Genomic DNA, 27,299 nt, shown 5'->3' with positions numbered 1-27,299 from the left:
TATGATTTAAAACATTGACATCTCACAGCAGGAAATTAAATTTAAATGACTCACATATTCTGCAGACTGTGACACCTTTGGTAGAGTAGTTTCCTGCATAATGACTCACTGTAGGTTGGCATGTTTTGGTGTGCCTTTACTCAATAAATTACCCCTGGCAAATTAGAAACCACCAAGTACAACTCCCTGTCAGTGCTGCATAATCCTAAAAGTATTTGACCAATTCTTTGCTATAAATTCCCTCGCAGGAATCCTAAAGTATATTTACAACATGCTTTGTTAGATTTGTTTACATACCATACTGTCTCCGTTTTGTGAATGACGAATTAGTTCCTCAATGACATTAATACATTGTTATCAAGACCATAATGCTAATCAGGCTAACTGCGGTGACAAAATCAGTTTAACTGTTAATTGTGTGTGCTCCTTTTTTTTTTTTTCAGAAGGAGGGAGGAAAAAAAAATCAGCCAGCCCAGACTCTCATAGATGTTTTCATACAGAATTTAATAAAACAAAACACCAAATTGAGAACAACTTTTTTTTGTAACCATACGAAGAAGTAAGAAGTAAAACAGATGGCTCAAGTGAGAAACTTACTTCTAAAAATGCTAATTCAAAAGTACAATGTAAGGAAAAATAAACATACATGTCACTTTTTAAAGAACAAAAGTAAATCTTTGAACTGTGACATCTGTGACAACTTGAAAAAAAAAAATACAGTTGTGTATACAGACAGGACTTAAAATCTGCGTTGCTTGTTTGGTACATAGTCTCCTGGTCCAGGGAGGCCTCTGGGGAAGCCACCCTGACCTCCAGGCATGCTGGCGTTGCCCGGGCCCACCATGAGAGGAGCGCTGTCTGCCGCCATGCCAGCGGTGCCCATGTGTATCCTCATGTCTTGCTCCCGGCTCTCTCCTTGGAAGTTGCCCCTGAAACCCTCCTGCTGACGCTTCATCATCTCCTCGTTGCGCATGCGCATCTCCTCCTCCCTCCGCCGGCGTTCCTCCTCTTGCCGGAGCTCAGCTTGTTTTCGCTTCTGCACCTCTTGGCTGTGGAGCTCCTCCATCCTGCGTAGCTCCTCCTGCCGCCTCAGCAGGTCTTGTCTCATCAGCATCACCTGATGCTCATGTCGGGCTGCCTCCATCTCTGCCTCCAGCTTCTCCTGGGCCTCCTTCATGTTGCGGTCCACCATCTCGTACTGCTGCTTCTCCATCTCCATCAGGGCCTTCCAGCGCATGGCGTACTCGTACTCGAAGGAGCCCGGCTGAGCGAATCGCGGAGGCTGCTCACGCTCTTTATGGTACTGCTGGTTCTTGTTGATGAGTTTTTCGGACAGACCCTCCTCATCATCCAGCTGTTCCATAGGCTCCACAGTAACAGGACGGGGGAAGGCAGTAAGCAGATAGGCGCCGTCGTTACATTTGTCCAGAGCCTTTCTTGCAGCTGGCTTGGAGGTGTACTCCACGATCCCCTTTCCAGTGGGCCTCCCTCGGTCGTCCACAATGATCACAGCTCGCTCAATCTGCCCAAACACTGAGAAGGCCTCCTCCAGCAGCTCATTGGACACAAACTCTGGCAGATTCTTTACAGACAGAGCAGCGCCGTGTGTTGCAAACCTAACGCGGATGGGTCTACCTCTGAACGGGGCATCATCAAGCTCAGCTCTGGCGATCTCTGCGATGATTCTAGTCTCCAGGCGGATGAAGCCGAATCCTCGTTCCTTATTGACAAAAACCTCGGTGGCCTTGCCGTACTTTGCAAACAGCTTTTCAATGTCCTCCTCTGTGACTCCGGTAGGCAGGTTTCCTACAAAGAGCCTGCTGCGCTGGGTGAAGGTCTTCTCACCGGGCTTCCTGAAGCTTTGCAAATCCAGCGTTAAGGCCTCGTTCGGGCGGGTTATGTCGCTCGGCTCCTGGCCGTTAGCATTTCCCCCTTGTTTATGCTGGTCTCCCTGGCCAGACTGACGGTTTGGACCATGGTTCTGGTGAGGGCCCCTGTTTCCTTGCATTCTTGTTGCAACTGACTTAGAAACCGAGTCGATAAATCGCCCGAATCTCTTTGCAGAGAGCGGCGTACAGAGACGAAGAAAAATGGCGAGCCTGCGTGTAGCCTCGACCCTATTGTGACGTCAAACTCACGCGACGAACATATTTGAATCTTGTCGTAACCTATCGCGACTGCGGATAACAATTTCAACAATTTTGTTGAGGGAGGCAAATTTTACTTTTACAGCGTGCTTTAATCAAACCATCATTGTGTTTGTTTCGTTTGTAGCATGCGCCGTCTTCCTAAAATGTGTTGTGTACGGTAGTTTTTTTTTCTTGTTCAGTAGGGGATTCTCGCGAGAACACACAATAGCCCGGAAACTCGTCATAGCAGAAATGTTCTTAAAGAAAGATGTTGTAGTTATTCGACGCCCTGCCCCCAAAACACTATTCGGTTTTTAAATTGATGTACTGTTGCTTGCAGCGGTATAGAAGTGCACTGCATCTTACCAAAGTGTGTTAACTTTTTTCAAGCAACAGCAGACAATATACTATATGTAACACCAACGTGATTAGGTAGCGTCATCGGTTACGTCAGGTTAATGATCATAGTTTCAAAACGTCTCTAGAAGAGCGGGCATTTCGCGGGAAGTACCTCTCAAATTTGCGCAGTAATATCAAACGTTGCACTGAATTTAACACGTTTTGGTATTGGAGACTAATATTATAAAACGACCACGGTAAGAGCTTCACCTGCCAACGTTACATTCTTAACAAAAAGGAAATACGTTTGGAAGCGTCCACTTTTCATTTCGCTAACTTCATGTTTTGCTAACAATCTAAAAGGACGCAAATGTTCATTAACATGGCGACTTTAATTGCTTCACTCCAACCGTTGTAACACCTAAATAGGACCACCATGTTCTCCGACCTGAGCGCGCCGAGAGACGGCTCCTCTCTTCTGTGCCGCCCGGCCGAGGACCTGGCGCCCGTGTTTGAGAGAGCATCCCCGGCCTACAGTCCCTGCTCCGAGCGCTTCGGAGTCGGGGAGCGGAGTTTCAGTCGTCAGTATGCTCATATTTATGCAGCGCGACTCATGCAGATGAGACCTTTGCTCACGGAAAAAGCCCAACAAAAGTGGGGTATGTGTGATATGACAGAGTGAACTCTCATGTACAATGCATGGTTTCTCAATCGGTATTCAGTCAATGTGCAGTAGTTATTTTACATTGAACGTAATCTCACGACATTCCAAACAAGAATGGTACAAAAACTGGATGCACAGGTAATTATGTACCCTCTGTCGTCTATTTGAAGAGTATTTACTTTAAATGTTCTTTCTGTCACTACACGTTGCTAACATAAATAGATGAACTAAGTTAATACTTGCTTACTTGTTGTAAATATTGTCTGATCCAGTTAAGTGAATTTTGATAATCTCACTGTACACTGGTTGAGAATCGCAGATATGACGCATGCAGGGTAATTGTTGTACAAATTAATAAGTGTCGTTTTTTCGTGTAGGTTCAAGTGTGCTTGTCCGGAAACTGTGTGATCTTCAGACAGGGGAACAGTGTTGCATTGTGGGAACTTTGTTCAAGCGTATGGACTTGCAGCCATCCATTCTAAAAGAGATCAGTGAGGAGGTCAGCAGTAGATCAAATCACCACTAACTACACCCATAAAGTATTCCTGGTGCTTCACTTTTCCACATTTTCTTATGCGACACAACCTTATTCCAAAATCGATAACATTCATTTTCCCCCAAAATTCGAGACATAACACCCCACAATAACAGTGTAAAACATTTCTTGGATATTCCTATAAATGTAATAAAAAAATAATAATTAGTGTAGAATAGCCGCAGTCAGCAAGATGACCATGAATTCAATCAAACATTCGTCATATCGTCATTATCACATGTTTTGTGTAATATTTTTGAGCAAATAATTATTGATACCGTTTAGAAGTTAGGCAAATAAGTTAACACGGTGTCGAAAAACTGGAGCAGCATGTTTATTCTCCGGATGGACTGTATAAACCAAATGAAGGTGTAGTGAGCTTCTAGCCAGTGCTATATGTCATAACTTATTTTTCTCTCTCTTTTGATGACAGCACAACCTGCTGCCTCAGCCTGCACGAGTCAAATACATTAGTGACAATGATGAGTTGATTCTGGAGGACGAGCTGCAGAGGATCAAACTGGAGGGCAAAATTGACAGAGATAGATGTGTCACAGGTGAGAGTTTTTTATCCGTTTTCCTGGTTGTCATACAAATTAATTGAGCACCTCATTGATTGCTGTTTTTGCAGGTAGTGTTATTGCTGTTTATGGAGCTGAGAGGAATGATGGGAAGTTCACAGTGGATGACTTCTGCACAGCTGATCTCCCTGCACAGACTGTAAGACCTGCTCTCAACGCTGACAGGTAAACACACAAAACATGCTCAAATGTAAGGCCTGGTGCACACAGAGCAACGTAACCAAATACTACTGACCAATTCAGTCACATCCACCAGTATGTGGGGTTCTGCAAGTACTTTTGGTTTGTTGCTTACAGAATGCAACTGGTTTGGCTGCGATTCCAAATGTCAACTGATATGTGTTGTAGCAGCACAGACCTTTTAATGGCCAAAATACCAGGTTATATGACATGATCTTTCCCAACCCAAATTTAATTGTAAATGTAAGTGTCACAGAAAATGGATGGAGGATGTAGAACGTATTTATATCAGGTGAAATTTCAGGCTGATCCTAAAATATTTTGGATTTTATGAACAATAATTGTGAGCTCCTATGAACAAAATACATACTGTATCGCCGCCACAAAATCCCAAATATTGATCTGATCGCTTTTATATTTTCACAGGTTGACGTGGACAAACGTAACGAAGTTGCATATGAATTTTGGTGTTGATTGTTATAGTTTTTGGACAGTTAGTGACGCTAAAGCTTTTTTAGAAGCCCTAGACAGACAGCCACGGTAGCGAGCACAGCGTTCGGCCCAGAGCCCGGCCCAGAGCCAACCCGCGACACAGGCAATGGCTCCTGCAGCCTGTGTGGCCTCCGGGCTGGCGCTTCATGGCTATATACTATATGTGTCTCCTGATATTTTACTGGATCCGGTTAATACTTAGATAGGACACTGCTTGGGAATAACAGGTTTATGTATTTGATCATCAAATCTGTACAAATTTGTTCTTTTTTTCTCACTACAAAATAAAAACAATAAAAGAAAATGCAAGTTTCATTTTTCTGATCATAAGATATAAAAAGAGGGTTTTTTTTTTGTAAAAAATGAGCCATCCTGCCCAATTAATCGCTTTAATCGGAGTCGCTTGGTGTTGGGCTGGTTTTAGATGATACTGTTTTCTACTGTAAATGTCCATTGATATGTTGTTATTTTTTCTGCGCAGATTTGTGCTGCTCCTCTCAGGACTGGGCCTCGGTAGTAGTCATGCAGACAGCATGCTGGGCCTGCAGCTGCTGGTTGACATGGTAACGGGTCAGCTCGGTGACCAGGGGGAGCAGAGCGGGGCGGCGACCATATCGAGGGTCTTGATGGCGGGAAACCTCCTGAGTCAAAGCACGCAGGACAAGGATGCCTCAACTAAGGTGAGTCAAGCATGGGTCACAGCTTCTCATCATGTAGGCTGCATGCGGTGACACTTAGACGAGTATGGCATTGAGGGTGCCAGCCTACTAAGATAAAGGATAAGTAATTTGTTAGAAACCAGTTCACTGTGACATGCCCATAGGAAACCAAATATGTCACTAAACCCTTCTAATATTGCACGTGCATCGTGCATAGCACACCCACCTCTTTCAGACATCGGCATACATCACTGGATTTTAAGTGTCAAGTGGGCCCAAGCAGGTCACAGATTGCCTTATGTGAGTAGGCGTTTAGTTTGTATGTTTTTTGCACTTTTGTGTGTGTGTGTGTGTGTGAGAGAGAGAGAGAGAGACTGTGTGGTCTTTCCTAGGGTTTCATCAATATAAAGAAAAAGAAAGCAATACACATATAGGGTTAATAAGTACACTACACTTTTTAATGTTTTTAAGTTTTCTATTAAAACGTTACTTATATAACCTCTTGTTGGACTAACAAGATAATTTCATACGGTAAAATTTTGCCCTAATATATTCTTACATCTTCAGTGTTTAGACTAGGGATGGGCAACTTAAATGAAAATTTTTCATCAGCGCTACTGTGGGGCCGCACACGTCCTAACCTGATGTATGACAAAAATGCCATTTTTAATTAGGACAAAACATACCGGTATGTGCAAATGTCTGTTTTCGTTGAACTGATGTACAGAAGAATATCTTCATATAGTTTACGTTTGAAATGCATATAGAAATGCTTTGTTACAAAAAATAACTACAACCACAATCATTTCCTTCATTGGTAATTGGTGTTTGACAGGTCCACTGTGCAGTATACATGACCTATAACCCCTGGCAATGCATACACTAACAACTTTGTCCTGCAGATGGTGATTTTTCCACACAAATCACTCTTTTCTAAGTGTTGAATTATAAATTTAAAAAAAGGGATCCATCCCGCTCTATGGGTCCCAAGTGAAATCTTTCTTCTGTCAGCCTTAATAAATAAGAGTATAAGTCAAGTAATTGCTGTATGACTACGTGTTTGTGTATCTAGCCCAAGTACCTGACCAAAAAGACTCAGGCCGGCAGCGTGGAGGCTATTTGCTTGTTGGACGAGCTGCTACTCCAGCTGGTGGTGAGTCTACTTTCACCCAAGACCCCCCCCCCCCCCCCTTTCATTTACTTACCGCTGCTTGTTGACCACTGAATGTTACTAAAGACTTTCAGGTGAAAGCTGAGCAGCATGTTGCTTGTTTGTCTCCAAAATGTGAGGACCGTTGTCAATATTCTCCTCCCCTCAAGGCCTCGGTCCCAGTGGATGTGATGCCTGGCCAGTATGACCCCACCAACTACACACTGCCTCAGCAGCCTCTGCATCGCTGTATGTTCCCCTTGTCCTCTGTCTACCCCACACTGCAGCTGGCGTCCAACCCATACCAGGCCACTGTAGACGGCGTGAGGTGAGGAGCAACACGTATACACACACGCTTCAAATTTTGGAAGAGAGAATGCCTTATCTTTGGGTAGCTCTATGAAAAATAAGACAAAACTCATCATTTTCAGAACGCTGTATCAAAAGAAACAAGAGAAGAAAGCAACAGTCTAGCTATAGCTATACCTGATGAATGTGAATAAACAAAAACGACATTGTAAAAATCATTTAAAGGTCAAATAATAGGACCTACCAACTAGATGTATTTGAATTTGCAACTTGAAACATCGTCTTTGTTTGAGTGCCATCACTGAAACACTGCTGATCTTGGCAAGTTGCATGGTCTCCTTCATGAGTTGATCAAACTTCGTATGAACTCTTACGTCATGTCCAAGAAAGTTAGCCAGCTGGTCCATCTCAGCGTCCGTCATGTTCAGCTCAGTCTGCTTAGTTCTGAAGCCTGGTAGATATAAGTGTCATGGGAGACTTTAGCTCAGTGAGTTGTTATGCATACAGCGTTTCAAGGAGTCTGTCATTTTATGCAGCACTGCCCCCTACTGTTGACTGAAGAACTCGTGACCAAACCCAGAAAACAGGTGAGACGTCACAATTGCAAGGTGAGCCCGTGGGCATTTTGCAATCAGTGTCACTTGGTAGCAGGTGCCAGGTGGCAGTGCTGCATAAAATATCAGCCTTCTTGAATGGCTGAAAACGGGTGGATTAGTCTTCTTAATTCTTATTGCACAATTGCAATGTTAATTATAATTAGCTGGCATACACAGCACACCGTCAATGAAAAGAATCTTCAAAATGGTTCAGGTGTTGCTTAATCAACACTGGTAATCAACCACATTTAGAAGGGCCGTGTGTGTGTCATGGCCTAACGTCGTCGACATTTTAATTTCAAATTTTCCTCAATGGGACTGTCCCTCTTGTCCCCATACTACATACTGGTCCCTATGATTTGTCTGAAAAGCATGTTTATCTTCCATTCAGGTTCCTGGGCACCTCAGGTCAGAATGTCAGTGACATCGAGCGCTACAGCAGCATGAGCAATCATCTGGAGATTTTGGAAGAAACACTGCGATTGCGCCACCTCGCTCCTACAGCTCCAGATACGCTTGGTGCGACAGGCTCTTTGCGGTTTGTAGAATAACCTAGATGACCACTTTCTAATCATTTACTCAATATCTGTGGATTTTCTGTTAGGTTGTTACCCGTTTTACCTGAAAGATCCATTCATCTTGGAAGAGTGCCCGCATGTTTACTTCAGCGGGAACGCGCCAACGTTTGAGTCAAAGCGCCTTACAGGTTTGTGTGTAAGCTATTTATTTGATGAAGAAGGAGCATTTACCTCCCCAATATAGTAGGGCTGGGCGATATGGACAAAATTTCACATCTCGATATTCATGCCAGATATCTCGATAATGATATTACTATAAATTCTATGAAAACGAAGCTTTTTCTTCCCCTTATAGAAATCAACCTAAACATATTTTTTACAAGAATATGTTCTATGCAAGCCCACTAGTTGAAACAAGGCAATGTGATTAATATGAAATAGGAGTTAAAGGTCAGGGTGCAAACATTGAAAACTTTTCTGTAGCTCTCTAGAACATTAAAATGTGATTAGGTCGTTGTTAGACAGTAGTTTAATCACTAAATACAATTCAGAACGTGTCGTCTGCCGTTTGAATCTCGCGACCACTCATCTTCGGCTTTTTCCGGGGACGAGACGTCACAGTTAGCCGGAACTACTAATCATGAATGGTCTAATAACGCCCCCTTCTGTCGGCTCGTGTGTTTCAAAATCCTCTCATTCCAAAACATCGCTCGCCATTGAATGTGATGTGTTTGTAGCGCATGGAAATTGTACAGTCTATTTAGCGATATCTGCGTCACAGTTAGCCGGAACTACTAATCATGAATGGTCTAATAACGCCCCCTTCTGTCGGCTCGTGTGTTTCAAAATCCTCTCATTCCAAAACATCGCTCGCTATTGAATGTGATGTGTTTGTAGCGCATGGAAATTGTACAGTCTATTTAGCGATATCTGCGTCACAGTTAGCCGGAACTACTAATCATGAATGGTCTAATAACGCCCCCTCGAGCTTCCATGAGGTTGGGAAACACTCGGAATGAGTAGGTAAAACCTATTTTCTAATCGATCTGTGGTTGACAACTTGCAGGAAGTGACTTCTATGTATTATAAAACCTATTACCAATGAGAATATGAATTTTTACAGACTTTGAAAAATGTTTGTACCCTGATCTTTAAGCAGCAAAATCCACCCATTTTTAGCCCTCTCCGGGGGCAGCCATTTTGTTATTTCTGTCGACTGAAAATGACATCACAGACCCTCAGGGCTCAGATAGCGACCAATCACGGCTCACCTGTTTTCTGAAGCTGAGCTATGATTGGTCGTTGTCTGAGGGTGTGAGATCTAGTGTCATTTTCAATCGACAGAAGTGACAAAATGGTCGCCCCCAGAGATGGCTAAAAACGGGTGGATTTTGTTGCTTAACTCATATTCCAAAAACACAATATTCATCAGAATGCTGTGTTTCAACTATGGGCCTGCATAGAACATATTCTTATTTGGGTTGACTTCCGCTTGAAAGAAAAAGCAAAATGTTAATCCGAAATGTGGAAAGTGTTTTTTTTTTTTTTTTTTTTTTTTAATTAAAACTTACTGACAGTCATCAACATGAAATCAGAAATAAAAAAAAGAAAAGAACACTGAGTTACAACTTGTAAGTCAAAGTATCACCGTATTAATTATGCTTTTTTACTTTAAGCTTTGCATTGCTTTAGAAATTCAGTGTGTGAATCACTCATGCTTTCACTTCACCAGGTGCTGATGGCCAGGAAATCCTTTTGGTGACTGTGCCAACGTTCCATAGCACCCAAACAGCATGTCTTGTCAACTTGCGCACTCTTGAGTGCGAGTCAATCAGTTTCTCTGCCTTTTCTGCGGGTGACGACGACGAGAGTGAGATGAACATCAGCCATTGAGGGTAGTGTCATCAACTCTCATGTAATCTCACACATATTGAGTGTGACAGTCTTGTGAGGTTTGCCTAAATTGTAGCTACATTCTATGAAATTGGTCTGCCAAAGACTACATTGAAACAACTCTTCCACATGAGATGTGCCAGCCATCTTAAACCTTCGGTGACATACTGTAAAATGTATTTTTCATGGAGGATGACACTGTAAATAATTACATCTTGAATTAAAAAAAACGTTTTAATGTGCATCTGCAATAAAAATTCTTGTATAAAAAGACTGAATATTGTGTCAAAAAGATGCAGTGTGAACTCAGAAAAGCTGGTCAATGAAGAATCATATTCTCAATGTTATACAAAATGCAGTTATTGAAGATTTAAAGTTGCAGACATGAACATTGTTTACTCAAAGGCCCTGTTTCCACCAAGCAGTACAGTTTGTGTCCGTTCAGTTCAGTTGCATTTCCTTTGTAAACATTTGTGAAGGGTACCAAAATAAATTATCCATTCAATACCACTTGATGTGCTACAGTATTTGGAAGGCACTACATACATTTACGTGGCACTTGCATGTGAAATTCAAATGCATTTTTTTCTAGTCTGCGATTATAGGTGCATACCACACTGGCGATTGTGTTGCGTTGCTGTGAAGTCAAACTACTAACGCAACAAACATATTTCCAGCATAGCCTTTGTAGTTCACTGACTTTCAACCATGGCGGACTAAACTAAACTGTACAGCTTGGTTGAGGGAAATATTTTTGGATTGTTTTACTGTAGCTTTGACAACTTCACGGCTATGAGCGCAGTAAAGTTTGCTTTAATAGTCATCAATCTTGTACTCGTAATCCAGGATTGAGTCTGTGAAGCCACCGGGTGTTGATGATTGTCCCTCCCCTATTATCCATGAGTCATACCAGGGTGTGGTGGTCCCCGGTGTAGTGGGAATTGTGGTAGTTGTTGGTGGCAGGGTGGTGGTTGTCGTCGTTGATTTCAACTGCAATAACCTTTGCTGCCGGAGACGGCGAATACGAGCTATTTTGAGTCTCCTCATCCGCTCCTTGCTTCGTTGTAAATTTTGTGAGATCCCACTATTCCCGTTAACCACACGGCCATTGCTGTTGATAACTGGGGGCTGCACTATAGTGTTGCCATGGCTGACCAGGCGGATTGGCTTGTTGCCATGGAGAGCCAAAATCTGTGGGCAAACGACAGAAGAATCGATGTCTCGTCATTCGATGCCAAAGTTCTACTCTGTCGCATGCTAACGTCATGTGCTCACCTGTTTAATGCGGTCCCAGTTGGACTTTGCCAAGTTGAAGCTGCACGTGGTCGCCCCTGCCTGGTAACCCACCACACAAAGTTTGGTCAAGGAGGAGAAGCCCTCAGCTTTGGCCGTTACACGGTACTCGCCAGGGTTTAGCAGCCGCCAGTAGTCTCCGGTTGAAGCTACAGTCAGACAGAGGGAATAAATGTTGGCTTGAAGCACAAATTCGGACCTCACATATGATTTGTGCATTTGATCTGACTTGTGGTGATGTCGTGGTTTATCCCCTCGACAGACACGGTGGCGTTTGCAAGCGGATTGCCCTGCTCATCCTTCACTATACCTCGAATGCCACGATGAACCTATAATCAAAAACAGTTGAATTTGTCACTCAGTTCAATTAGTCATACATAAGATAGTTTTCCACCTACTTTTTTTTCAGGACAACCTACACAGTGCATCTTTTTACGTTTCAGTAACAATCAGTTACTAAATCAAGAGTTGGGTTTTGCCTGGATCTCATCATCAAACACCTTTTAACTCATTCACTGCCAGACATTTTCAGACCCTCTTTTACCCTAATGTTTGAAAAAAGAAAAAAGAAATTCCTGGGATTGAATGGTGGGGGCTGTGAAAAAACAAATAAATTCATCAATGGCAGTGAATTAGTTAAGATGAATGAATGTGAACAGGTAGAAAGTTGACTTCCTTCACTATGGACTTACCTGACTAAATCCACCTCTTAATACCCCCCTGATCATGATGCAATTATAGAAACCATTAATAGTATACAAAAATGCAATCTATTCGGACTATTTTTAACTAAATAACATGACAAAAACACAAGACTTTTCAATAAAATACATTTCACTCGCCAGAGGTGCTGATTATTAAATATATGCATGTGTGCACTGTGCAGACCTCTCCAGATGTGTTTTACTAGTCGAACTTGGCTTTCTCTGACTAACCAATCACATGACCATTAAAATGTTGACATTACTATGGGAAAACAAGCTGGCCCCCTAAGATGAATATGAAATCTGACTGGTTAAAGAGAAATCAACCCAAACATATTTTTTCAAGAATATGTTCCCAGCAGGCCCAGTAGTTGAAACATGGCATTCTGAGTAATATTGCGTTTCTGGAATATGAGTTAAGCAGCAAAATCCACCCCTTTTTAGCCATCTCAAGGCTACGACCAATCACGCCTCAGCTTCACAAAACAGGTCAGCCGTGATTGGTCGTAACCTGAGCCCTGAGTAGTTGTGATGTCATTTTCAGTCGACAGAAATGACAAAATGGCTGCCCCGTGAGATGGCTAAAAACGAGTGGATTAACTCATATTCCACAAACACAGTATTCATCAGAATGCCTTATTTCAACTAGTGGGCTCGCATAGAACATATTCTTAAAAAAATATGTTTGGGTTGACTTCCTCTTAAAAGAAACAGTAGCATTGATAATACAATTTAAAATACATTGGCCAGCACCACAGATTCTGAAGGACCTAGGCAGATTAGATTGACATGGCAACACATAGAGGCTGAAATCTGATTGGGCAAAAAACATCTAATATCCACATACATTAAATGCAGCAGTGAATCTGCTGGACAGTGCAATGAAGCAGTGCAATCAAGAAAAAACATTAAACAATTAGGGGTTTGTAAATGTAGGCCTGTGCTTTTGATCATATCTGGGCCAGTTGAGAAGAATTCACTGGCCCTGACCACTGTTTACTTTAGAGTTCATTACTTTACAAAGTATTTTCTTATCAGTGTGTGGGTCCAACCTGCTCCATGAAGATGAGCATGGCCTCTCGGTTCTTCTCCCACTCTCGCTGCAGCTCACTCTCATGAGGGAACTTATCACAGCCCAGGAAAACGGACAGCTCCAAGCAGTTGGTGTGCAGATAGCTAAAGTCATTCATGCCTGGGGAGAGAGAGACACGATGAAAACTTAGGTCTTGTGTACGTACACAAGGAGCTAAAGGTGCAAGCAGAGGCCCTTGAACCTACTGGTCTCACTCTCTACTTACTTCCGGTGATTGGCTTCCATTTGGCTCGATTGATGATGCCATGTGCCCCTGCGGTTACGTCCCCGTGGCAGGACCCGTGATAGTTGTGTGTCATGGTCAGATGTGTGGATGCGTAGGACACGGCTAACCATCGAAAGAGGGATTCATCCGCGATCTCTCGCAGCTCTTCCTCGGGCTCGGCGTAACGGTAGCCGCCACTTCTCTCTCTGTCGTCCTCCTCCTCCCTGTGGTCGTAACCCTGGTGGTAGCTGGGATCGTAGCCGTGGTCATAGCCTTGGCCGTGGTCATAGCCTTGGCCGTGGTCATAGCCTTGGCCGTGGTCATAACCTTGGCCGTGGTCATAACCTTGGCCGTGGCCTTGGTCATAGCCGTGACCGTGCCCATGGTCATAACCGTGTCCCTGGTCGTAGCCATGACCCTGGTCATAGCCATGTCCTCTCCACTCGTGCTCCGAATAGCCTCTGTTTCTCCAGTCTTGATCCGGCTCCTCCTGGTTTCCGTGACCCCACTCGGACACATCGAAACTCTCTTCTTCATACCTGCGTGAAGGAATTTTATATGAGGGGGATGCACAAAAAAATGATGCACAACCATGAAGCGTGATGTCATACTGTCTCTTCTTGCGGCTGTGGGGCCTGTCCTCAGCCGGCTTGTTGGCACGTAAACTGTCGTATGGGTAGGCCACAAACGACTCACCACCCTGAAAGTTTGCGCCCAACACAAACGGGTGGCTTTCCATCCAAGAGATGATGGCCCTGGTTTCGACTGCAATCTGCGATCAAACGGGAGGGTCAGAGCCACACTAGTGAAGTGGAACCCTACCTGTATGTACAGCACTACTGATTCTGACAGCCCTAGGCAGACTAGATCGACATGGGCAGCAGATAGAGATTCAAATTCAAACCATAAGAAGCTGTGTGACCAAAAGGTCATGAATGTAGGTCAGTGTCTCCAATAGTGTTTAGTCCACCAGAGAAGGCCACGATGGCCTTGATGGACCAACCAATGATACAGTACTTCCATCTCGAAGAAAACCATGACACTTACTGAGCTGTTTTGTAGTAAGTTGTCAGGTATGGCAACATGGTGGTTTGGGAATAGTTTGGGCACCATGCCTCTTTCTTCCGCATCCCACAGGATGCTGTTCAGATCTGGAAAGTTCTGGAAAATGTCAAATCCATCGTTGGTAAAGTGGCCGGTGGTCCATCCACTCAGCTCTGAGCCCTGCAGCAGGGAGAAAGCAACATGACGCAGACAACCAAATTGCCATCACTCACCACCATTCACCTCATCAGGCATCTCCCTTTAGTTATGTTTTTAAAGCTCACTGCGTGAAAGGCTTCTTCATGTCCGTCAGGGTTGAGCGAGGGCACCAAGTGGATGCGGATTCCGTCCACCAGCCGCTGAGCTCGAGGGTTTCGGTCTCTGTATTCCTTGCACAAGTACTGCATGAGAAGCAGGATCATTTCCCGGCCCAGCGCCTCGTTACCGTGGAGACCTGCTGTGTAGCGTAACTCCGGCTCACCTGCACAGAATTCCAAACAGGGCTGGAGTTGTCTATCAATGATAAACCAATGACACAATCTGGTGTTACTCTATACAAACGAGAAACTAAATAGGCACTATTCATTCATGATTCAACCTGCCGAATCGATTCCATTTAAACTGCTGGAAACCTACAGTAGGTTTGAACTTTTACCTAACTTCTCCCACCCATGCTCACCTATTTCATGCTCTGTGGGATTGCCAGAGATCACCATGGCCATGATGTCCAGTCCCTTGGAGCTGCGGCCCAGACTGTAGATGTTGGTGATGTTGGGACACTCTTCATTCACTGACTTCATAAGCTGAACAACAGATGGAAAGCCACGCTAAGTGTCACTACGGTTTGTTTTAACTGTGTCGAGTCGAAATACACTTGCAGCTCATTCAACCATCCACAGCTTGTCCTTTTCAAGGGTCAGCGGACTTCGGCGTAGGATTAGGCGATTGTGAATGAGGCGTTGGGTGGAAAGAACATCACAACAGTTGCAGGGAATACTGCTATGTTAACCACTATACTACCAAAGGCTCATTTGCAGCTGATTAGATGAAACTAGAGTACTGTAATTGACTTCTACTCTGAAAACTTGCTTGAGCTTCAAAAGGTCATATTGCCCTCTGGTTGTTGTAAGCTAGGTCTATTGATGAAGCTGCACCGGTTTTTAAAGGGGACATTATGGAAAATGAACCTTCCCCCACTGTATTGGTATACTTGGCACCGCTGTGAAGCTGACGGCGGGCGGCCGGCTAGATGTCTTTCCTACCTGGAAATGTGACACTCAAAGTATTATTGTAAAACCACAACGGCATTAGACTCCGGTAACCAGCACATAACTTGATTGCTTGCTGAAGTTGTTGACATGGTTGAGGAGATGGGGGCATTTGTGTTTTCAACTGCATGCGCATGGATAAGCACACTAATTGATAATAGAAGTGTAGTGTATGAATTGCCGCCTTCATGAGCGAAAACATGTCTTGAAGTTACTTTGATTTAACAGGATACTCACTGAAACCATTTCTGAGTAGCTGTGATGTTTAAACTTCAGATAATCGACTGGAGTGACTTCATTTTGCCTGTATTGGACAACATCTGGATCTGTGTGAGCGGGAGAGAATGAAATGAATACAATGTACATTTGCATAATGTATGTGTGTTACGCTCACCAGGCAATGGGCAGCCCAGAATCTCCAGTCTCATACATAGTGTGCCATTCCAGCTTTGAGGGATGATTCTGATGTAGCGGGCCACTACAGGCTCTGCCAGCTGGTTCAAGACTGGAGTGTCTTTATCACTATTTCCAAAAAACAGCTGGAGAGAGAAAAGGGATAATGGGATAAGATGGTAGTCTTAAGTGGAAAAATACATCAGATGGTCGGAGTTGGGAAAGTCACATCATTTTAGGTGAGCTCACCCAGTCAGCATATCCATCATGGATGGTTGTCCACTCTCTGCTGTCATTGCTGAAAGCCAGGAAGTATGACGTCACAAAGTCACTCCTGCAATGACACAAGGAACATCCATGAATTCAAGGAGGCACAATGGGAGAGAATGGAAAAATGTTTTCACATGGGTTTTTGTGACTCACTCATTCTGTGAGTCTCGGCCCTGACTTATGACTCCTGTGAACTCGGTATCACTCCGAGCGTCAATCTCGAACCAGTGGACTTTGTCCTCTGAGTTTGCGCACCATGCTCCGCCTTGAGGGTTATCTTCATCATCTGAGCCCTGGAGTCAGCCAGACAAGACAAGGTTGCTGAAAAGTCTTTGTTGAGTTCGTCATTAAATACACATTTTTTTTTTTTTTTCATAATTGCACAAAACAGTGATTCCCCACTGGTGCCATACATCTGCTGCTTTATAAGAACTCTGTCATTTGGACTGGCGCCTACAAAAATGATTAGCTATACAGCATAAAACGTGATACAGTATTTTGGAATTGTTTTGATCTCACTACATTGTGAAGGTGTACCTAATATAATGGCCGCCCGTCTTTCTTGCAAACAAAGCTGTAGAAAATGTGATTTGAATCAGTGTAACAATGTGTCCTGGGGGGAAAAACGTCTCAAATGGACACACCAGCTCTCCTCAGATGGTCCGGTTAAAAAAAAAAACAAACTCACGGAGTCTGCGGTTAATTATTTTGCAGCATGAGTCTGGTGACTAGAGTGTGTTTCCAGACATGAGTTGAAGTAAGTGATGCCTGTGCTGTGTGTACATCCTGATTGATGTGTACCTGCATGTTGAGGCGTGCCCTCTGAGGTGCAAAATAATACTGAGCCATCGAGGAGGCGGAAAGCTGATCTGGCTCGACCCGATGGGACTCCATCCCCAGGGGAGGACATTCTGACACAAACACACACATTACACAACGATTAGTCATACAGTATGAGAAAAAAAAAAGAAAGCTCACTCGATGTTTTCCAGACTGTGGACGGCATATGACTTACTCTTTGGTTCTTTGTAGACACGTGGTCTGTTCCTGGCTCGCTCCTCAGCCTCCTTCAGTTTCTGTGCTCTCTCTGGCAGAGGTCAGAAAAACAGTCTTAAAAAAAGAAATTCCACAGAATTGTTCCCAAAACTCCCATCTCTTACTCAACCAAGAACTCATCAGGAGATTCATCACTGTTTTTACTCATTTCCCATGCCAAAAGTCCTCATGAAGAGGAGACCAGTTAAAAAAAAGTGTTTTGCTGTGGTCAAACTCATACCTTTAATACTTTAAAATTAGAATTGGACTTAGAAATGGGAATTTCCCAGATCCTTCTGTTTTTGTAGGTTTTGCTAATTTTATCTTCTCATTTCAACAGCATGTTGTGTGCACAGATGTTCAATAAAAAAAGACACTCCAGTAGTTATGGCATGCAGTACTTAACCTGTTAAGAGTGATAGTGAGCACACCTTAAAAACAAGCATTCTGCAGTTCTTTTTTTTTTTTTTTTAGTAAACATATTCCAGAAGAAAACGGGTCAGTTTCACAGAGCAGGTTAAAAAAAACTCTTGAGTCTAAGCCTGAAGTATGAGTTGATCCACGCAGAGATAGGAAACTCCAGAAGAGCCGATTTGAATCTGTTTACTCAACTCGCAGTATCTTCACCTGGAATTAAGCGCGTGCACTACAACTATGAAAAAAACAGCATGGATGGAGCCCCGATTCATTGAGTCACCATGGCATCGAGGGAGAGGCGTGGGAGAACATTGCTGCTCTGCTCAGGTCAAAGCGGAAGTTTCAATGTACACTGAAAAAAATGGTGTGTTGAATTTACTCACTTTTATTTCATTAAGTGGTTGCACAAAATAAAAACATCCTGATCCAGATACATTTATTTACTAGATAGTATAGTCTACTTAAAATATGTATCTGGATCCAGATAATTATATTTTGTGCAACCACTTGAAGAAATAAAATTGAGTAAATTTGACAGATTTTTTTTTTTCAGTGATACTGTGCCTAATGGACTTGTCATACAGGCTTACTGACTCAAGATTTTTTTTTTATGACAGACGGCAGAACTAAGCTACGCCAAAACTCGCCTGCGAACGGAATGAATGAGAAAATGGGAGTGTGTGGCTGTGAAAGAGGGCGGAGACAGGGAGAAACTCAAGGTTCAATGAGATAAACCAGGTTAGGCTCAAAGAGTCTGTTACTGCGGTAAGTGGTAACTGACTGAGAGGTTAAGTTACCTCTCTCTCTGAAACCGGCTAGCGTTGCCCCTCTTTCTCTGCTTTGAGTTACCTCCCTTTTTGAAATGGAAAACTCTGACTTTCTCTCATTTCAGGGTTAGCAGACTCTTGAGTTTTCACTAAACCTGCTTTGTGAGACGGACCCTTGGTCAGTTTTGGAAGGTTGAATCAGATAACTCATGATGTAATGTTCTAGCATTCCTAAAAATTCAGTCTTTCCAAAGATAATAATGCAATATTGAAGGAGGTATCATACAGGTATTAATTTGACAATACAAAGTATTTTTACTATTGTGATTGGTGGTGCAGAAACACTGCGTGTTGTTTTTATATTCTGTTCAACTGAAAATGTGTTCTGTATTTTACAATTATTACATCATAAACAACTGGAAAATGTCCAGTGGGATACATTGCATTCGTCAATGACCATTACCTTAAATAGTAATTTGATAATTTTGGAGATCGTAAAAGCATTCCTCCGTAAGCTACATGTAGAGCACGTGGCACTTTTGTATGCTGTTCTGTTTCCTTTAAGTGAGCCGAAATCAATTGCTGAATCATCTCAGAGCATCTCAGCTCTATGTATTACAAAGATGTTCATTTTGTAATAAAAACACAACATTTGGTAGACATGTTTCTGTATACAGTATGTGTCAAACAAATGTGGATATTGGGTCATCACAAACCACGAGTGGCCATAGGAGCCTTTTTAAAATGACAACAAATACTGTGATGAAGCAGCACTGTAATCACAAAACGTTTGGAATATTTGACTTTCAGGTGAAATTTTCAGGATGCACTTTTTCTTCCAGCATCTTTGTACGTCTGTTGCAACCTGCTGATGACACTCTGTGACACTTTAAGCTCAGTGACCACTTCTCTCTTCAAAACATCCTGTCTGAAGCCTCATAATTATTGATGATGAAGTGTTAGGTGTCATGTTGGTCTCATGACTCAAAGTGCGAGGTCAGTGTTCCATTTACTTTGTGCGTTCAATTTACTGGAAATAATGAGTCCAACAATGTAATCTGGCAAAGGTTTTTTTCTTTTTAAAGGGAACATAAACGCAAACATATTTTTTGCCAGAATATGTCCTATGCAGGCCCACTAGTTGAAATACGGCATTCTGATTAGTATTGCGCTTGTGGATTATGAGTTAAGCAGCAAAATGCACCCACTTTTAGCCATCTCAGGGGGCGGTCATTTTGTCACTTCTGTTGACTAATGATGACATTGAAGTTGCTCAGGGCTCAGATAACGACCAATCACGGCTCACCTGTTTTCTGAAGCTGAGCCATGATTGGTCGTTATCTGAGCCGTGAGCAACTGTGATGTCATCTTCAGTCGACAGAAGAGACAAAATGGCCGCCCCCTGAGTTAGCTAAAAATGGGTGGATTTCTCATATTCCACAAACGCCATATTAATCAGAATGCAATGTTTAGACCAGCGGGCCTGCATAGAACATATTCTGGAAAAAATATGTTTGGGTTTTTTTTTTTCTCTTCGAGGAGCAACAAAAGCATGCAAGCCAAAGAGGTCGATAGAAAGTGAAGGAGAATGAGATGCTGTCCAAATTTCTCTATCACTCATGTTCCATTCTGCTACATCATGATAAAGCTTTTTCCACTTTAAAATGGCTCTCATAAAATATTGTCATAATTACTGCTGGGAGACACTTTTGAAAATTGCAATGACCCAATATCTATATTAATTTAACATATGGTAAGGAATGACTTAAAATAAATGTGATGCTTTTAAATGAACAATAGTTAAGCAATGCCGCTCCCACCAAGCTCAATGCACTCAAGTCATGTGGCAAACTATTGAGGAGAACTTTTGCTGTTAAAGGCAAAAGTCTATTTGCATAGTGGCAAATCACATCTGTCTTCTCTTATGCGAGTAATGTGATCCAACGGGAGGGAACATGCTGTTATCTGCTATTACTTTTGCACTTGGGTCACAAGCCATGTTCACTCTGGCAAGCACCGGATCATATGTCGAGTCGTCCAGCATGTTGCTGATAAATAAATAAAAAAAAAAAAAACAAGAGAAAAGTAATTACCATCTTAGAGTCCTACCTCTCTGTTCCCTCTCCCTTTCTTTTTGTGCTCGCTCTCTTTCCTTCTCCATCCATTTGTCATCAGTTCCACCTTCCTTTTTCCCTGCACACCAGAAAATGGAAGATAATCGGGCTTTATTGAACCACTGAATCTCTGTGTATGCCATTAGGATTCACCAATTGTAGAAAAAGGTCACACTATTTAAGCCAAGAGTTATTTGGAAAGTTACTGTCCAGACAGTGCTTCATATGAAACATTTGGTCATGGAAAGTCAGTGTGCACACATGTGTGCGTGTGCGTGTGTGAATGGGTGGCTGGATTGGTCGACGTGTCACATACTCATTCCGTATTCGTCGTATTCATCGTACCAGTTCTCCTCATAGGGTGGAGTATTTGTCGTCTCTTCTACAGAAAAATATAAACATGAAGTTGTTTCACATTTCATGGGATGACTTATTATGTGATTTATAGAAAGTCTTAACCGCTCAAACAGGACAACTGCTCTCTATTTGGATGAATATAAAAACTCTCGTTTGATCGTTAAATCTTCCGTTTAAATTTAGAGGAATGATAACAAAGTTCTGATCAGACCTCAGCCTGGAAAAAAAAAAAACCACCACTGGAAAATTTGGTCTGTGAGGCATGCAAGCACCCCCTCCTGTCTGAAAAGTAGGACAGACTCACTTTAACGTTATTCTCATGTGCTGAATTAGTCATTATTTCTCACAAGCTTTCATTCCTACAACACAGATGGAGGCATTGAATCTATCTGCATGGCCAGTCTTCAGAGAGCCTCCGCCTTGTGTGCCCACCACAATGTCAACATGCACTCTAAAAACAATTTTGGGTCAAAAATGGACTAGTCCGTTAATTGGGTCAATTTGACCCACCTTCTTGCGCTATTTTGTACAAAACATTCCAATATTTGGGATTGTTTTGTATCAAACATACCGATTTTTGGGATTGTTTTTACAGAAAACAACCCAGAAAGTTGGGTCAAATTGACCCAAGTAGTGGATTCGTCCAGTTTTTGACCCGAAATTGTGTCTTTTTTTCCCAACTGTTTGTAGAGTGTGCTGATTGATGAGTTTAACCTCACTGACATGTTTGAGTGTCAGCACCTACCTGTAAGAGTTTCTACTTTTATCTCAGGGCTGACTTCTTCGCCATCTGGAACTTTCTCTGGCACTGCAACTGCAGCCACAAAACCATGAAATCAGGAATTCAATAGAATAAAGTAATAAGTTATATTTGAGTTACTTTCCTACACTAGAAGAATGTAAACTTGAAAATTTCTGTATATGTGAAAACAAACTTGTATACATCTTTATAGGGGAACAATCAGTTACTGTAACTCAGTGCATAATGGTGCATGCATCACACATATGTGAGCACACACAGGCATGCGTACACATGCGCCAACACACTCTTTTTTCCCCTGTCGTTAAACTTGAGACTACAGACGACTTATTTCTAAAAGGTTTGTAACGTTTTCTTTACCCACTGATGCGCTGATGTGAGCTGGTATTAGAGAACCGAGCCAACTTTTTTTAATTAGTCCAACCTATAAGGTTTGTTTCATTTCAAAAATTGTTTTTTTATTTTTTTTTTTAAATTTGAGGCTTGCTGTCAAAAATGACGGATGCGAAGAGTTTGACACCAGGAGTAACCTTTCACATGAATCTCCTGAAGGGGTATCTTGTCACTGTGCATGCCGTTAGCACAGACGTGCATGTACAAGATGTTTAAGTTACTCTGAAAATAGTTTGGCAGCCAGTCAGGATCCAGTTTTCAAGTGTGGAAACTGCACAGGCAAAGTCTCCATTGATTAGCTGTATCCTGTTTAAGCTTTGTTGAGGACACCCTTGGAATGAAGTTGAACTGACAGAAGCATGCATACATTTACAGTATACGTGCATTTCACACCCACAGTCCATGCAACTTGCTGGTTGGCCTTATATTTGTTGTATTTGTCTTTACAACTACAGTCAATGACCACTATACACTATAGGTGACTTAGCGTGACTTGACGTGATCATGGTTCTATGGTTCATGACTGACAGGGTCCTTAGAAAAAACTATTTTCATTTTGGGACACTGGGCCCAAAGCCAGCCCCTAATCCCCGGCAGCGTCCATGCTCCTACCCTAACCTGCCCGAAGCATTGGCCTGAATTTGAGGAGTTCCACCATTTTGTCACTCTCCATCCACACACAGTACAATCAGCCACTCGCAGTGCATTCCTTGGAAGTGACAAATAAAGAAGAAAGAAAGCCGGAGACGTACATGTGGAATCCCAGTAATCACTGTCATCCGTCCCAGTCTTCTCATCAAGCTTAGGGCCAGCCGGTGTTGGCTCCACCTCTTTCCAGTAGATTTCATAGTCATCGGTCTCAGTTGGAAACGGATCTTTTTCATCTGGTTTCCAGTAGTCTTCATCAGCATCCGTTACCGGAGGATATGGGTCTTTCTCTTCAGGTTTCCAGTATTCTTCTTCAGGGTCCGTCACTGGGGGTGATGGGTCTTTCTCTTCGGGTTTCCAGTATCCTTCTTCAGGATCCGTCACTGGAGGTGATGGGTCTTTTTCCACCGGTTTCCAGTATTCTTCATCAGTGTCCGTCACTGGAGTGTATGGGTCTTTCTCTTCTGGTGCCCAGTACTCTTCTTCAGGGTCTGTCACTGGGGGCGATGGGTCTTTCTCTTCTGGTTTCCAGTATTCTTCATCTGTGTCCGTCACTGGGGGCGATGGGTCTTTCTTCACTGGGTCCCACTCAAAATCGTCTTCTGTCACTGGAGCAACTGGATCTTCCTCATCTGGCTTCCAGTAGTCATATGGAATATCGGTGACTTCCGACGCTGGTCCGGATGGAGTGGGATCACCCTCCCAGTAGTCATCCTCTGGCTTCCAGTAGTCATTGTCTGACAGGGGGAACACACAGAGAGACTCAATGATCGTACAGATCTTACAGAGCTTCATTTCCTGCTACCTTTTTAATAATGTTGATGGGTTGTATTCATTTGAATGGTTAAAGGTCCTACTGAATGACTAACACTAATTGGATTGCAGTGTGTAGTAAAAGGGTTGGACTACTTGGGACTTTTCATATTTTGTACTCCAGAATTAATATGTACCTTTGCCCACAGAACACAATAGGGGCACAGTGATTTGTGTCACATGAGTAATAGCCTCAAATGTAGTACTTTTAGTCGTGACATGAGATATTTTACAGTTTGAGAACACTGCACCCCTTAGTCCTGGAAAGGTGAAAATGGTTCCCTTGGAGTCCTATAATTAGCCTTATACTAGTGTATGTTCTCCAAAATCAACTTATGTAACGCCCCTCCATCAGACAGAGTAAAAAAAAAAAAAAAAAAGAAGAAAAAGGAAAAGATTGTTATGTTGCTGCCTTTTAAGTCACATCTTTGATTGCACTATTTTATTGGTTAATAACGATGACATTAGATGAACGTAACATATTCTCTACGGTTCTGCCTCTACAGAATGAGTCCATGAAAATTAGCATAATGTTGAAGCATGTCATTTATGGACGATGAAATGAGCAACTTACCGATATCGGGGTAGGCGTAGTCTGTGTAAGGCTCAGGTTCTGTGGGTGGTTCGGTTGGGATAGCTGAAGGCGGCACACGGACACACAGTCAACAACCTCCCATTTACACACTTCCAAGTACAAACTTGGCTCCTAGCTTGACCTGTTGTGGTGGGTGGAAGAGTTGTAGTTGTAGTTGTTGTTTGTCTGTCCTTCTTCCTCCCTTTCTTCTCACTTTTGGGTTTCTTGGTGGCCCTGGGGTCTTTAGGCTCTTTATTCTTTTTCTTGTCCTTTTTCTTCTTTTTGCCCTCCTGTGGCGCTCTTCTTATTCTGCCAAAATTACCTGAACAAAGCAAATCGTTAAACTTAAGAGATTCTTTTCTGCATCTTTAAAACACTTTGTTCGGGGCGACGTCTTAAAGCAGTGTTTCCCAACTTTTTGTTTTTAGCCAAAAGCACATATTTTGCTGAAGCAAAACCTCCCACAGCACTGAAAAGTTCTGAGGGAACCTTCATCCGGTCTTTGATCTCGCAATATTACACGAACAGCAACTACCAGGAAACTACCGGTACATATTCTCAGTTGAACTATTTAATGAATCCCAGAAAGATATTCACCCACGGCCGTGGAGGCTAATTCTGCCCCATCCGGAAGAAGCTCTCACCTGTCCAAAATGGATCTTACTCTTATCCTGTCTTGGCCGCCCCCACACAGGGGGTGAGGTGGCTCGGCCTATCCTAGCCCATGTGACAATGTGTGACTCCATGGCCTTAAGTGGTTTCAGCAAGGTATGTGTGCACGTTTGCAAATAGATAGGAAGATGCAGAGCCAGAAGAAAAGGTCACAGCAATACACCGGCTTAGCTTAAGTCACCAATCTACTTATTTGCCAAACAAAAATGCAGTAAAAAAGTGGATACAACAGTTAACTGCCATACAATGGATTAAATGTTCTACATGTTTTTCTCGTAGTGATAGATGAACAAAGATAAGTCATCCGTGGTAAGTAAATAATTTTCAGACCAATTAAGTAAAGCTGGATCATTTCCCATGGCCCACCTGATGATTGTCTACTATAGAAGTATCTTTTTTTTCTACCTATTGATGTCATAGACATAAAGAGGATAAAAAAAAATCTACACACACCCCTATTCAAATGCAGATGAATATTTCAAATATTTTCTACCATTAATGTGACCTAAATTTCTTTATCTCTTTAAAATGGGAAGTAAAAATGTATCACTTCAAAAATGTAGCTGTACAAGTCTGCACACCCGATAATAACTGGGATGTGTTTGTGTTTTCTGTCTTTTCTCCAGCAGAAACTGTAGCATTCATTCAGGTGGAAGGAATATTGAACAGCCCCAAAGAACAGTCAGTTTTAGTAGAAAACCTTCAGGCTTCCATTAGAATGGTGGTGGTGGGGGCTGAGTGGCAGGAAAAACCTGCTAGAACAGCTTTTTTGTGGGCACGGGTAATCAGTGGCACATTAAAAGGTGGCAGGTGTGCTCTTACTTACATTTAACATGCATTTGAATGTGCATGTGGAATAACGTTGTACAGATTATAGGTCACATTAGCTAATGGTGGAAAAAGTTTTGAAACTATTCATCTTAGTCTGATTCTATTATATCACCAAAAAAATGGCATTAGAATTGGGGTGTGTAGACTTTTTGCATCCAGTCCATAGTGACAGGCAGACATACTAAATGATTGTAGAAGCTGAGTAAATTGAGACAAGATCACCATTATTTCTGCACAGTGACATTTTTGCTGTTGGTGTGCTTTGAGATTTTTGAACTGTAAAATAGTATGCGCCTTCAAGGTTGGAAAACACGGGTCTAGACAGCTAAACTAATTCAGAGCTCGGCAGAGGTTCATCAGTATTTCCTTCAGGCCAGGGGCTGCATGCTGTTCTCAGACACTTCCATGGAAAAACTCTCTTTCCATGAGCCACGCAGTTTCAATCACACAAATCCCACCAGTTTAACAATAAATACATCACCAGCGCCTCAGCGACATCTTCCCCCACTGAAAGGTTTAGCCATTAGCGGTGGGCATCAAGCAGCTACTTGGGACTGATGCGAATTACATGTGAGGCTCGTCCCTTCTTCTCCTCATATAACCTGAGTGTTTAAACATGTATGCTAAAAGCAACGGAAGCATTGGAATGCATTGCTCTTATTTGTTGCCAAAGTAGTCTGAGCAGTCGTGAGCAAGTATTTATAATTACTCAGCATGAAACTTGGATCATCCTTCTGTGGGATAGTGAGTAGAATAGTAGAATAGTTCATTTTTAAATGAAGACAAACATAGTAGGAAGGTGTGATTTTGTCCCATTTCAACTAGTTTCTCTTCCAACAAAATGTTAAACAACGCAGATATGCAATTCATGAGACTCGCGTCACACAGCAACGTAGATCAATATACAGTAATTGCTCAGGATATTCACTCAGATATTTGTGTTGATCACGCCATATTTTTGAGTTGCTACTTGTTGCTATAGACAGAATGCCTATTGTTCACTTTTCAAGAAATGCAAAAATTGTCATGTGTCAACCACGCCCACTAGATTGTTTGAATGGCAATCCGGAGGAAAGTCAGATTGACACACATGACAAATGTTACACACGAATTTTGCAAAGTAGTCATGAAAGTGAGTGAAATATTAAAATACACATCGGAATGGAGAGGAAAAAAACAAAACGCCATCTGCTGAATCCTCTAGGGGCATTGTCTCCACTGCCCCTAGTGCACAATCACCACTGGTTCCACTTTCAAACGTTACTGACCTGCCTCCACTGCGACCTCACTACTGACGCTCTCCACTTGGCCTGCCTTACTTTGAGGCTCATCCTGAAGGAGATCCCCTTCTTGCTTGTCTTGTTCACGCTGCAACAGGGACACAATGCCCCCAGCGCTCTCCCCTTGTCTGGGGGTCAGCAGGCAGCAGAGGGCCAGCAGCGCCGCAGACAGAAGCACAGTCTGGCTTCTCATGCCTGCAGCTCTTCCTATTGCAAAATCCTTTTTAATTTGCTTTGGAGCTCCTTTTATCCTTTATCCAGAAGAAGTTTTAATATTTGAGCCTTCCTTCCTGTGTGGAGCCCCGGAGTCAACCAGACTCAGA

General features: G+C 42.7%; 3 protein-coding genes across 4 annotated transcripts; 1 reads left to right on the top strand and 2 right to left on the bottom strand.

The window, feature by feature from the left end:
- Positions 1-485: 485 nt before the first annotated feature.
- Positions 486-2,290, bottom strand: LOC147147659 (non-POU domain-containing octamer-binding protein-like). Its single transcript, XM_086030503.1, has one exon. The coding sequence runs from the start codon at positions 2,006-2,008 to the stop codon at positions 740-742; it is 1,269 nt and encodes a 422-aa protein (XP_085886629.1). The 5' UTR covers positions 2,009-2,290; the 3' UTR covers positions 486-739.
- Positions 2,226-10,316, top strand: pold2 (polymerase (DNA directed), delta 2, regulatory subunit). Of its 2 annotated transcripts, XM_086030502.1 has the most exons (11): positions 2,226-2,725; positions 2,898-3,127; positions 3,510-3,631; positions 4,101-4,224; positions 4,299-4,413; positions 5,402-5,600; positions 6,652-6,732; positions 6,900-7,057; positions 8,026-8,153; positions 8,239-8,340; positions 9,885-10,316. In XM_086030502.1, the coding sequence occupies exons 2-11, from the start codon at positions 2,905-2,907 to the stop codon at positions 10,043-10,045; spliced, it is 1,413 nt and encodes a 470-aa protein (XP_085886628.1). In that variant the 5' UTR covers positions 2,226-2,725; positions 2,898-2,904; the 3' UTR covers positions 10,046-10,316. The 2 variants fall into 2 exon arrangements, with proteins under 2 accessions (XP_085886628.1, XP_085886627.1); XM_086030501.1 differs by lacking the exon at positions 2,226-2,725 and having other exon boundaries at positions 2,882-3,127.
- On the bottom strand, positions 10,261-27,299 carry aebp1b (AE binding protein 1b). The gene is made up of 22 exons (XM_086030500.1): positions 26,965-27,299; positions 24,336-24,515; positions 24,194-24,256; positions 22,911-23,543; positions 21,751-21,819; positions 20,965-21,030; positions 20,644-20,727; positions 17,331-17,402; positions 17,117-17,226; positions 16,469-16,608; positions 16,295-16,379; positions 16,047-16,191; positions 15,890-15,978; positions 15,064-15,187; positions 14,669-14,865; positions 14,388-14,564; positions 13,952-14,112; positions 13,341-13,879; positions 13,095-13,234; positions 11,568-11,667; positions 11,321-11,487; positions 10,261-11,236 (listed from the first exon to the last, which is right to left on the bottom strand). Exons 1-22 carry the CDS (start codon positions 27,167-27,169, stop codon positions 10,859-10,861), a joined length of 3,924 nt encoding a protein of 1,307 aa, XP_085886626.1. The 5' UTR covers positions 27,170-27,299; the 3' UTR covers positions 10,261-10,858.

This window comes from Filicampus tigris, chromosome 5, assembly GCF_054856515.1.
Source record: "Filicampus tigris isolate MCC_2025a chromosome 5, RoL_Ftig_1.0, whole genome shotgun sequence".
In the NCBI taxonomy this organism is placed as follows: domain Eukaryota; kingdom Metazoa; phylum Chordata; class Actinopteri; order Syngnathiformes; family Syngnathidae; genus Filicampus; species Filicampus tigris.
The sequence above is the reverse complement of the archived record's forward strand: the minus strand, read 5'-3'. Positions and strand labels throughout refer to the sequence as shown.

Coding starts and splice junctions, on each gene's coding strand:
- LOC147147659 (XM_086030503.1), bottom strand. CDS start 2,008: ATGCAAGGAAACAGGGGCCCTCACCAGAACCATGGTCCAAACCGTCAG.
- pold2 (XM_086030502.1), top strand. CDS start 2,905: ATGTTCTCCGACCTGAGCGCGCCGAGAGACGGCTCCTCTCTTCTGTGC. Junction 4,225..4,298: donor CAGAGATAGATGTGTCACAG/GTGAGAGTTTTT, acceptor CTGTTTTTGCAG/GTAGTGTTATTGCTGTTTAT. Junction 8,154..8,238: donor TACAGCTCCAGATACGCTTG/GTGCGACAGGCT, acceptor ATTTTCTGTTAG/GTTGTTACCCGTTTTACCTG.
- aebp1b (XM_086030500.1), bottom strand. CDS start 27,169: ATGAGAAGCCAGACTGTGCTTCTGTCTGCGGCGCTGCTGGCCCTCTGC. Junction 15,979..16,046: donor TCTGGGCTGCCCATTGCCTG/GTGAGCGTAACA, acceptor CCGCTCACACAG/ATCCAGATGTTGTCCAATAC. Junction 11,237..11,320: donor ACTGGGACCGCATTAAACAG/GTGAGCACATGA, acceptor GTTTGCCCACAG/ATTTTGGCTCTCCATGGCAA.